The following is an 11,714-nucleotide window of genomic DNA, read 5'->3' as shown; positions in this document are numbered from 1 at the left end:
GGGAAATGTCACATAGGCAGGGCCTTGCAAGGTGACTTGGCCTGTTAGGAGGTATTGGTAAGAGCTATCAAAATGTCCTGAAAATACAAGCAGTTATTGTCAGGTAATGGTGAACAGAGATCTTGAATTCTGAGTCCTTAACACATAAACCCAGCACCTTGAATACACATTATGTATTTCTGTGCGTTGCCATGTACCATTTCTTTGCTCATTGGAGACTGCTCCTCTTTGCTGAGGCAGGACAGAGACAGGTAAGGAAAAGAGCACGGTGAGAATAATACACCACACTCCACGCTTGAAGTGACATGTTAAGTCACAGTAATATTATTAAATTGCTATAGCTAAATGAGGTTTGTTTTAAGGTATTAAGACGTAGTCAGTGGGCCTGCTGACAAAGGATTCTAGCTGAAGACCTGGGAGTTCTGTATTGTTTCCATCCATGTAAAGTCTCTATGTATTGTCTTTCTCTATAGAAAAATTCAGCTGTTAATACAGCAAGTGCTGGAAAGGTTACTTCTGATTAATTCACCTAGCTTTCAAAAATAATTTTTCAGGTTGTTATAGTTAATTATAACCACCCCCCCTCCCCCTAACATTAAATATATTCACAGTCCTAGTATGATTTGCACAGAAGACTGCATTAAGATATCAGAAGTCTTTTTAAGACCTGCTTTACTGCTGAAATTTCTCAGTTCCACAGTTGGGCACTATGTGATTATAGTACGTTGTCATTTAATTCCTCTTTGTTCCTTCTTTCCTTTACTAATGTATTCTGAAACAAAGTACCTTATTATAAAGCTACTTTTGTTGTTTCTCTGTTACATTCACACAGACCTCTAACCTGATCCTAGATATCAAAAGTGATACTTGAGTCTTTGTTTCTGGCTTGTTCTGTTTTGCCATGAATAAGTTCCTATATTTAAGCTGGAGATAACTGGGACATCAAAATGCACGTAAACAGAATGGTTGCAAATGTTTTAACATTGTCTGCAAATGCTTTATATGTATTATTAATCCCTTAATAGCTAGGCATTCAGTAAGATCAAAGTAACATTTCTACAATATGTAGGGTTTTTAGACTTTTTTGATGTGTAGTTGTTGCGGGTGAGTTTGAGAGTTTCATATTTGCACTTCTTGGGTTTTGGCAGGTAAGGGACTCAAGAGTTAATAGACTGCTTTAAATAATGACTGAGATGTCACTTTGAAATGACTCCTAATGAAAATACTGACTGGGCAGAACAATTATAACCTTGTCCCCATTATAATCAGTAAATACCTTATGTTGGAGACCGTATTAATTAACACGACCTTAAACATAAGTTTGACTTATGTATTAATGCACATGTTCAAAGCCTAAAGGAAAACCAGTTGGCGGCAGTTCACGCTCCAGCTAAAGGCATGTACTTAACATGTCCACAGCTTTCTCATCCCGTTGGCTTCTCTAAATGCTTTAAGTGTACTTCATGCTTCAAATCTATTGCTGACTATTTTTTTTTCCCTTCTCTAATCTGTTCCAGAAAGATGAGGTGTACCTCAACTTGGTGCTGGACTATGTTCCTGAAACAGTATACAGAGTTGCCAGACATTATAGTCGGGCCAAACAGACACTCCCTATGATTTATGTCAAGGTAGGTAACTGATAGATGTGGTTAGATGAAGAAGGATATTATAGGAATAATTTCTGTGGATACCTCTTTTTGGACAAATTAGTTGTCTGGGCCCCTAAATCTTCAGAAATCTGAAAGCAAGAAGAAAAAAATTAAAATGATTGTTACAGTGAAGGAAGAACAGAGACTAGAGGCTTAAAGCAAGCACTCCTGATTTCATACTTTACAAAAATCTTGGGAGTGAGTAGGGGAGATTGGTGTCAGTCTCCAAGCTGCTTCAAAAACAAAACACTCCCCACACTCAAAGAGACTAGCAGCTTCAGTTTTGTGAGATGAAGACACAATAATACAAAGCTCAGGAACTGAAAGAGGATGTCAGGAAGAATAATGTTCTCTTATCTGTTTATATTCCACTTTTCCTGGCATATGAGTAAGAGTTCATGTTCTTTTATTGTGGGCATGAAAGGCATATTTTTGTCCCTACTTCGAGCCTGTTGGCTTTTATCTTGAGACCAATGGGGTGAGATACTTGTATGCACATTGACATCAAACCCTCACTTAAGTTGTCCGCATCTTTCGTCATCTTTTACAAAGTGGTTAAATTAAATGATTTTTTTTTTTGTCAAACATGAGACCCGTTTGGGTCTTGTAGATCCATTTTTATATGTTGGGGTGACCACAATCTGCATGCTAGTGAATGATCGTGTTTTCACATGGTATTAACCTGTTAACATGGCATCCAGGTAATATTAAATGTAAATTAGCAGCAAACATTCCTGATTTGTATTGAGTTGTCCAGATTCCTCTTCAAAAGTGTTAACGCTTAACATGAGTGGGCTTAAGAAAATTTGATTGAAAGAAGATGGAAGTTAGAAAGGTGAAAGCTATGAATGGTAATTATTCCAGTAACGAAGTGTTGTGCCATAAGTGTATATGCGTAAGTTGAAAGTGCTATGTCTCTGCAGAGAAATGAAAAAAGCACAGAATTTTATCATCCAGCAGTTACAGTTTCCACTGCAAGCTCACTCTGCTTGGTCTGTTGGTAGAACAGGTTGTCTTCAAGATATGTGCTCCCCAAAATGTTAGTTTAGCTGTTGATAAATTGCTTATGTCTTTTGTCAGTACTCTTGCCTTAATTGCTCTTCACTATGGGACTTTGGGAAAAATTGTTCTTACTTTGAGAGGAAAATTCTGCTTCAGCTCTTTCATCTTCTAATGGATGTTGAGACTTCCTATTTCAGGTTGTCTAGAAGGCTGTCCTTATTTTTCCAGCAAGAGAAGCCTTTCTTATAATGCCATATTTAAAAAGATCACGTTACCTTGATGTCATTAAAGCTTTTCTGAATTTCCAGACATCTTTTCTGCACAAAGGTCAGATCATACCTATTTGTTTGCTTCTGGTTGATACTTAGGCAGGCAGAGAGATTCCCTTCCCTGGGTACTGAAGAAACTGTTAAAGAACTGTAGGAAGGTTTTCTAGTAATATATTTGTTAATTTTCATTTGTAACTAACACACCATACAAAATTCTTGAAAATTTGGGGGTTGGTGTGTGGAGATGAAAGGCATACTTTCTAAATCCCACGTGCATTGACTTGACTCCTTAAGTTGAAGCAATCTTTTGCCTTATTTTGCAATACACTTACACAATACATATATAACGTGTCCAGAACAGGCAGTTCAGAAAACATGTTTGTTTGCTTTTCCTTGTGCAGAGTTGTGGTTTTCAGAAACAATATGAGAACTAAAGACCTAGAGACAAAAATCTCTTCCTGCTCCTACCTTCCCTGTCAACAAAAAAAAACCAAACAAGGGAGCAAGAGAAAGTGTAAAGACACAGATAACAGTGAAAGTGAGGCAAACATGACCTGATATCAATATCTACCAATTGCACCCGGTTTTACAAACTGTTCCTTAGAAAAGGAAAGCGTGGAGGTGCATCTCTGGTACAATGTCCTGCCTGTAGCTTGATTTTTTTTTTTTTTTTTTAAATGGAACTTTGTAGGGGACACAACAAAGGTAACAAATAATTTGTCAGCTGCCTGTTGTCAACCTTGAAAGAGGGCTTCTCATGTCTTTATGACTGTATATGCTATACATCCCTGATGATATCCAGCAACACTTTATTCTCCATAGCCCAAAGTGTGTAGCTTGAGCAGCTGGACATCCTCCCCTTGCCATATAATTTTGTCCTGTGAAGCTCTTGGCTTCATAACGTCTCCTCTTGCTGTATTCCTCCTTCCAAAGGGGTTAGCCAGCCCTGGAAAGACAGCAGAGAAAACTCTCTCAGAATGCATGTTTGCTGTGCCTTGCATTAAGTTGTTCTGAACAGCTGTTTTTTATCTGCCTTCTCTTTTTGCCCAGCAATTGGAAATTAAAATGAGTCTGTCTCCTCACCAAAAAAAACTGGGAGATTCACTCAAGTGACAGGCTGAGACACTACCACAGTCCTTGGGCAAGACTTAATATGTTGTTAATAACTTCATCAACTAAAGGGTTTTCTTTGGGGTTTTAGGGGTGTTTTTTTGATATTTTTTTTAAATAACCTGGAATACTTCATTTCTATGAAGTCTGATTTATAAAGCAAACCGAAATATTTTTATTTTATAAAAAATGGTAGTAATAAACATACATAAATGTTGGAAAGCTGGCACAATTTTAAGTTGTGCTCGTTTTTGAAAGGACAGATGAATAAATTTGAACTGCATGTGTGGGTATGTGGCAAAGGGCAGGTGGGGAAGGTATGTGAATACCTTGCCCATCTTCATAAAACTAATATGCATTCAGCAGGGTCTTCTTTTGAGTGATTATGTTCCTCTTAAGAGCATGTGCTGAATTAGTTGTTTACCCTGTTTTGACAGGCAAAGTGTGCCTTATGCAATGTTTTTGTGTTCTAGTTGTACATGTACCAGCTGTTCCGAAGTTTAGCCTATATCCATTCCTTTGGGATCTGCCACCGGGATATAAAACCACAGAACCTCTTGCTGGACCCTGATACAGCTGTTCTAAAACTCTGCGACTTTGGAAGGTAAGTGCATCTGTGGCCTGAAAGCTGGTGAAAAGAACTTCCTTCAAAGTGAACCTGGTTGCAATTTTGCAAAGAAATCACTGTGTTACTCAGAAGGTCTTCACTTGTTTTGGAAGGGAAATTATTGATACTCTTATCTTCCTCTTAAAACGAACTCACATGAGAGAATGCGAAAAAAGAGCTGGGAAGGGATATCAAGAGGGGAGAGAATTAAAGTTCAAGCCTGTTATTTATGCAGGTATTAGAAAAATAAAATAAATACACTGTCATACAGGGCGAATCCTGTGCCATAATAAAGTACAACCAAATACTGGAGTGAAATGGATTTGGGACAGAGAGGACAGGTGCAGTAGCATAGCAACCTAAAAAGGCTAGTGTTACACTTTATTAGTCTACTCATATGTACATCAATTCACTTAATATTTCAAACACTATGGAAGCTCGAGATGATAAACAAAACTTCTAATTGAATCTCTTAGGGGACATCTCTATCTTAGTTCCCAGTAGCCCATTTATTTCCAGTATCTGGTCAAGTGAATCATCTTTAGAGTCTAGCCCCCATTTTAGAACCAATACAGAAATTCTGGGAATCCACACTGAGACAGGAGACGTGTTTCACTCTGGGAAAGTTCAGTCTTCAGATTGTGCTATAACTTTGCAGACTAAAATAGTTATGGCATATGTGTGAGAGGTCACGGAAGCTGTTGTTGCTAAATTCGCTTGCCCGTAGTGAGTGGGAATGTCAGATGGTGGTTATTCAAGCAGTGCATCGTCATGCCAGGTGGTTCAGGAGTCTCCTCCTCAGCGTTCTACCTCATCGGTGCTGGAGTGAAATAGGAATTACACTGAAACTGAAATATAACAATGCGCAAAGAATGGTACTTCCTCTGTGTTAACAGTGGAAATTTGTTAATTGTCGTTTCTGTGAGAAAACAGACTTCTTAACAATGACTAAGTGGGTTGTGCAAGTCCTTCTTCCCTGGAGGCTAAGAGGAGTGTCTGAAAGGCTGGATGTTGGCTACGGCTGGCTTGCTGCTTTGCTGGATTTTGTGCTACTTAGTGGATTGTCATGATTCTGAAAAGGTGGTTTTGTCTACCAGCTCCTTTCTGTGGAACACTTGGTGTTAATTAAGAAAGAAGTATACTGTATTCATAGACTCATGTTCCAAAAGTATGCTCACATGCTCTTGTGTTCCTTTATTTTCTTAGATTCTTCCAGAGGTAGTGGTTGTGGCAGTACTGTAGGTTAGATCCTTTGTGGCTGATCTCTTGCAGTATAAAAGAAGCCTTCGTGTTAGTTGTGGACCATTAACATGTGACTACAATGGCAATTTTTTTTTTCCTTTATTGCCTCATACAATATTCCCTTTAACAGCAAAGAGCCAGAATATTCTGATGGAAATTAAGTACTCTCAGCTCTGGTGAGTATCCAGAGCTTTTGGACCTGTTTGACTGAACAGTCTTCTGTCCCCTTTCTTTGTAAACAAACCAGTGAACCTGGCAAAAGACAACTTCCAGCCAAAAATCCGATGCCATTTATCGCCCAGGTTTCTTTTGGTATGTCCAGTATAAGATAGCTGCTTGATGAATTGGATTGATTTCATGGTAAATTACCGAGTCTGTGGCTTGCATCAGTGTAGAAGAACATGGTACTTTAGGATTAGGAATTGAAGTAGGTGAAGAATGCCAAAGCTTAATGGTGGTCTGCACTGCAATATTGTAAAACTGTTCATTGCTGAAAGATTATTATTTTGTTTCCTTTTCAGTGCAAAACAGCTGGTTCGTGGAGAACCTAATGTCTCATACATTTGCTCTCGGTACTACAGGGCACCAGAGTTGATCTTTGGAGCCACCGATTATACCTCCAGTATAGGTACGTATGTGTATTTGTTGAAATATATAGCAATTTCAAGAGTTTTTATTCTGTAGTTAAGCGTAAAGATTTCCAGAGATCTCAGATAAAATCCCCAGAGACAGAATTCTGTTGTAAATGGTCATGTAGCACTTCTTAACAAAATAGTGTATTTTGTAGAAGGCTCCTGTGATTTCTATGCCTTTTGCGATTTCAGTGTCAATTACATTAGGAAATCGGCTTTTTTAATATATGGAGGGAAATCTGATTTCAAACAATGAAAATCCAGGTAATTTTGTCATTTAGTTTAAAGGTAGGTATGAAACCTCAAGCCAGAAAAGCATTTTGATGACTTAAAATAACTAAAGAATAACTGTAGAAATATCAACTACTGCTTCAGATATGCTATGATTTAGACACAATTAATTCTGTAGCTTATTTGCTTGGCCTTTAGTAAGGAGTTCTTAGTGGGAGGACATGTGGCCTAATGATTGGTTTAAACTCTCCTGGCAGTTTAAATATATCGTGTACAACAGTCTGTCTGATTTGACTTACTCTAACATTTGCTGTCCTTTAGTCATTAATTTTAAATTCTAAGACTTCTTTCTTATACCTGGCACATAGCTGTGTCATGGCAGTGTTGGGAAAGCTGGAGGTTTTGGTAGGGGACAGGGAAGAGCCAGGTTTTCTTACAGTGGAGTCCTTAAAAAATGAACAGAAAAAGAAAAAACCGTGAAAATGAACAGCAACATGTTGGCTGGTTGTAGGTAACTTCATCTTTTTAGTCAAGTTATTGCCCAGGCTCATTCTGGTTGCTGGTGCTAAAGAGATGGGATTTGGCTCTCAGGTTCCTCAGTACTGTGCAAAGCTTTTACCTTGCTTATGGACCTGAGTCACTTAAGCTTTAATATGTTCAAAAGGATTTGGAGATCACAATCAAGTCTTGGCAGAATATGTTTATAACAAGTTAAAGTATATTTAAAGTTAGTACGTTCTAACGAGTGTTAAATTCAATGGCTGCCTGGCTCATTTAAACTCTGCAGTTCTTTGAAAAAAAGCATACCATTGCTCTTGGTAATTTTTTTTCACATTAGCTATTCTTCAGTATGTATCGTAGCAACACTTGCATATCTCCCCAGTATTAAAAAGAGGCAGAACTGTAAGAAGTCTGGGGAAAGTAATGGCACGGTAAAGGCAAAAGGGCAGAACTTACTTAACGCTTGGCTGCTGCCAAAAGTAGCAGCTCCAGCCCTTCTCTTTCTTGTCCATGGACACCCTCACTCTCACAGTTACTGCTTAATATGCCGGTTCAGTTTCAATTCACAAGAGTTTTGGTTAGGTTAACTTTCTGCTACATTAGTGAGTTGAATCAACATTACTGTGTAGTCCAGTAAGCAGCAGAGCTCAGGTAAAAGTAAAGTTCTGAGAGCTTGAGTGAGGCAGGCACCTGATCGCAGTTGCTAGCTGAGAGCTAATAGATTGGCTCAGCTGCCTTATCGGAATTCACTGAGACAACTTGTTTCAGAGGATAACTGCATAAACAAGTATTTTAGGTGTTGCTAGAAGAGACTGCTTTATAGATAAGCCTGTGAAATGTCTCTTGTTCTAACTGTATAATGACTTTAATTTTGCACTTTTCTGCAGACCCTTTTAAAAGTTGCTCTTTCTGTTTTTGTCTGCTGGTCTCACAATGCTATTTATAGCTATTTTAAAAGTGAGGAGTCCATTTTCCGCTTGCTAAAAACCTGAATTGCAGTCATTGTTCAGACTTTCTCATCCTTGCCACCCCGCACTTCCCCCCCAAAAACCCTGTCCTTCCAAGCTCCTTCTTTGAAACTTGCACAGCATATCTTGATAATTAAGCTCAGCAAATACTCCTTCCTTCTCTTCACTTCCTTCTCAACAGAATCTTCACTTTTGGGAGCTGAGAAGTAGTAAAATGGTTTTACCAACTTACTTTGCAGTTTCCCAGTGTTCTGCAATATTATAGAAATTCTGGGGGTTTAGTTTTGTGATGCTGCTGTTTCCAGTGGTGGTAAATGCCAGGATATTCCTTAGTTCTTGCTAGATAGGCAGCAACAGCGCTCAGTGAGAACTCTTCCCTGTTTCACATGGGATCATTCATCCAACCTCTACCAGCATTATTTGTACACCAACCAACAAGCACAGATAACTTTCTTAGAGAGGGAGTGGGAGGAATATTTAATTGCCAGTACTTCATCCATAGCTTAAAGTATAGGGAACTGTGAAATGCTTCGGTATTGTAATACTGCGTTTTAAACCTTTTGTAAATTTATGTGGACATGCCTGTTTTCTAGGGTTTTTTCTGAATTATTACCACAACAGCCTTTTCCTGCTATAGAGTCTTTTTTTCTGTACAAGAATCCTCTAGTATGTGTGTGCGTCATAACAAAAACTTACGAGCTTATGAGTAAGGCAGGGATCTTTCCTCTTGTGTTTAAATATCCTATCTTAAAACTACATTAAAATCAGTGAAGAATATGAAGCCAGGAAGCGTTCTAAGTAGAACTTTATTGTATGTTATTCGTGAGGCATCCAGCTGTTTTCCTGTGGTTTTTCTTGTTTGCTAATGTTACTGCAGGGCTTATTGTTACACACTGCAATTTAGTAATTATTGGAAGTATTTTCTGAGCAAGAAGTGCTTTTTAATTCTAGGCAGTGACACTGCGGTGGCCCAAGACTGACAGTACAGCCAGTCTGCATCATGACCATTTCAGTAGTTGCTCATTTTGTGTAGCTCTGTAACCAGAAGTTGCACTATGCTGTCTGGCTTCATCTAGGTTGTCTTTTAACACATGAATTTGTCCTTGTGACATTTACTTGCTTTTCAATGTAGCAGAAACTAAAGTTGGTTTCAGGATGTGTCTTTCCATCCTGGATGTCACAACAGAACTGTAAACTTGCTTTTAGCTTCTAGGATCTTGATTATTTCTTCAAAGTGCATGACTTAAATTCTGACCCAAAAGGTCTCTCTTAAAAACTCAACAGCTCGCGGCGGGGAGGGAAGGGGGGTAGTGTTTGTTGCACTTCTGTAAAGTACTGCATTGGTGTTGTATTTAAATATACATGATAGTAAGAGTAGCATCAAACTACATCTGCTGCAGCCAATGCCTCTCTGTGTGTCATCCAGCAGATCTAGAACTGTTGTTAAAATAATGACCTGGGAATTGACCTGTTCACGTTTTCAAAAAATCCTTGTTGCCAAATAGTTACAAATTCAGGCCCATAATAGCTGTCGTCTGCCTGTGTTACAACTTTAAGGGATTCTTCAGTGGTTAGGCATGAGCTCTCGTGTCACTTGGGTCCCTTCAAAACTTGTACAGTGTGAGCCTTCGTGCACCTTTTGACTGTGAATTCTGCAGGTGTATGCATGTCCCTAAGGCTTGCTGAGGATGGCACATAGTTTTATTCCTGCAGCTGATTTGCACAGCTTTTTTTGGTGGTTTTTTTTTGTTCTGTTTTGTTTTTTGCAAACCAAGCCCTTCAGCTATCTCTTGACAGTGTTTTGGCCAAAGCTGCTTACTTGCAGGTCTCTGTGTGTTAATGCCATCCCAGAGCGTGTTGCTGGCATGCTGCTGGTCATACAAGTGCTGCTACCTGCTGAAAAACCTCGGGATGGCTGCCCACATTCCGCTATAATGTCCTGGGACAAACATAGGCACCGGAGTGCAGATGTTCCTGTTGCCACATGATTCTCTTGTATAAAAAGCGGTGCAGTTATGCTTTACTTCCATAACATGGGGTTTTTTTACTAGGTTAGGTGATGGGGCATTGGAGGGCTCACCAGAAAATGGCAGTGCATCTGGATAACAAGGGTCTCCTGGTATCGGCACGTTTTCTCCATCAATGTGCTGGCAGAAGTTGAGCGTTCCAGAGGGAGCATTTATAGCCACTGGCAGGGAAAGATTGATCTGCGTGGCTGTATCGCTGGCTTCTCTTGGGGTGTCCAAAAATAAGTATCATGAAGTTACTCATTCACTTTCCTAGCAAGCACTGAGATCGAGGGAGTATTTCACCTCAGTAGCCTGGAGTAGAAGCTGCTCTGGAGGTGTGTGTAGCTGGGCTGTCTCAGAGGTTCTTGGGAAAGAACAGTTGTGAGGTGTGTGCCAAACCTGTTGCCAAACAGTGAAAAGTACTTGCCTCTCTCTGGCAGCTTTCAGTACTGAAAATAAGCAGATGCATTAGTTTACTGAACAATTCTATCCCCTGTCATTCTAGTTTCAATCTCTTCATTGAAAAATAATAGAGATACCACTGTTTGGCTTTTGTTCCAAATACTGAAACAAGCACGGCTTTCCAAGCACTTTCAGATTTCAGCCATATTCTGTCTCCCAGAATCTGTGGTGGTTTGAAATGCAAAAACTTGTACCAACTTCGCTCGTGTGCCTGTAATCCAGAATTTTGCTCTCGTTCTGACATCCCCAAAATTATTCCAGAGAAGCAGCAATGAAACACACTGTGGTCTCTGGCATTTGGCAACTAGAAGCTGCTGATTTTATGACTTCCTAAGGCTGCTTTTGTGACTCCTGGTTTCTTCCCTGCTAGTTTGTTTTCACAGTTTCCAGAGCAGCAACTTTGGGTCACCTCCAAGATGGAGGAAGTCTGAGATCAAAGGATAGGGAGGCAGAGAAGAACAGATGAGGGGAGAAAAAAATGTAGAAAGGTAAATGTTCTTAAATTTGTATTAAATGGATGAGAGCAGGCTAATGCTTGTGCTGTGAAGAGGGCCAGCGTCTCAGCTTGGAAAGGCAGATCTTGGGATCACAAAATCCTGGTCCAGGGTATTCTGTCACAAACAATTGGAAAGGTTCAATGCCCAGTTGTAGAATTAAAGCTAAGGAGTGTATTTTACAAGTAGTCTTGCCAGATACTTCTTCCTGAACTAAGGAGAATTTTTCCTTTTCGTACCTTCTCTAATGCTGAAATGGCGTTCAAAAGCAAGGTTGTTACATAGATTATATTGTTAGCCAAGTTAATGTCCACCTAGCAACTGTGAACATCATTAAAGTGCTAGAAACTTAAATCAAGAAAGTTTTGTATACATGAGGCTATATGACTTTTTTTGTGATTAATTTAGTGCAGGTAGTTCATGTGATAATGGTATTTGTCTAAGTGTTTTTCAGTTTACAAAAGATATGGCATTAGCTTATATATGACTATATATACATTACTAATGATATATATATCATGATATATATTATTAAGAT

General features: G+C 39.1%; 1 protein-coding gene across 1 annotated transcript in view; it reads left to right on the top strand.

Moving 5' to 3' along the window:
• The window catches only part of LOC104500366 (glycogen synthase kinase-3 beta-like), a gene marked incomplete at its 3' end in the record, with an annotated part of 48,381 nt that extends 41,874 nt beyond the window's left edge, over nucleotides 1-6,507 (top strand). The window contains exons 4-6 of the mRNA XM_010144002.1: nucleotides 1,518-1,628; nucleotides 4,504-4,634; nucleotides 6,401-6,507. Of these exons, the coding sequence (XP_010142304.1) occupies nucleotides 1,518-1,628; nucleotides 4,504-4,634; nucleotides 6,401-6,507 (349 nt within the window). The remainder of the gene's footprint in view (nucleotides 1-1,517; nucleotides 1,629-4,503; nucleotides 4,635-6,400) is intronic.
• Nucleotides 6,508-11,714: the final 5,207 nt, after the last annotated feature.

This window comes from Buceros rhinoceros, unplaced genomic scaffold, assembly GCF_000710305.1.
Source record: "Buceros rhinoceros silvestris isolate BGI_N320 unplaced genomic scaffold, ASM71030v1 scaffold5929, whole genome shotgun sequence".
NCBI classification, from domain to species: domain Eukaryota; kingdom Metazoa; phylum Chordata; class Aves; order Bucerotiformes; family Bucerotidae; genus Buceros; species Buceros rhinoceros.
Note: the sequence above shows the minus strand (reverse complement) of the source record. Positions and strands in the feature narration are given on the sequence as shown.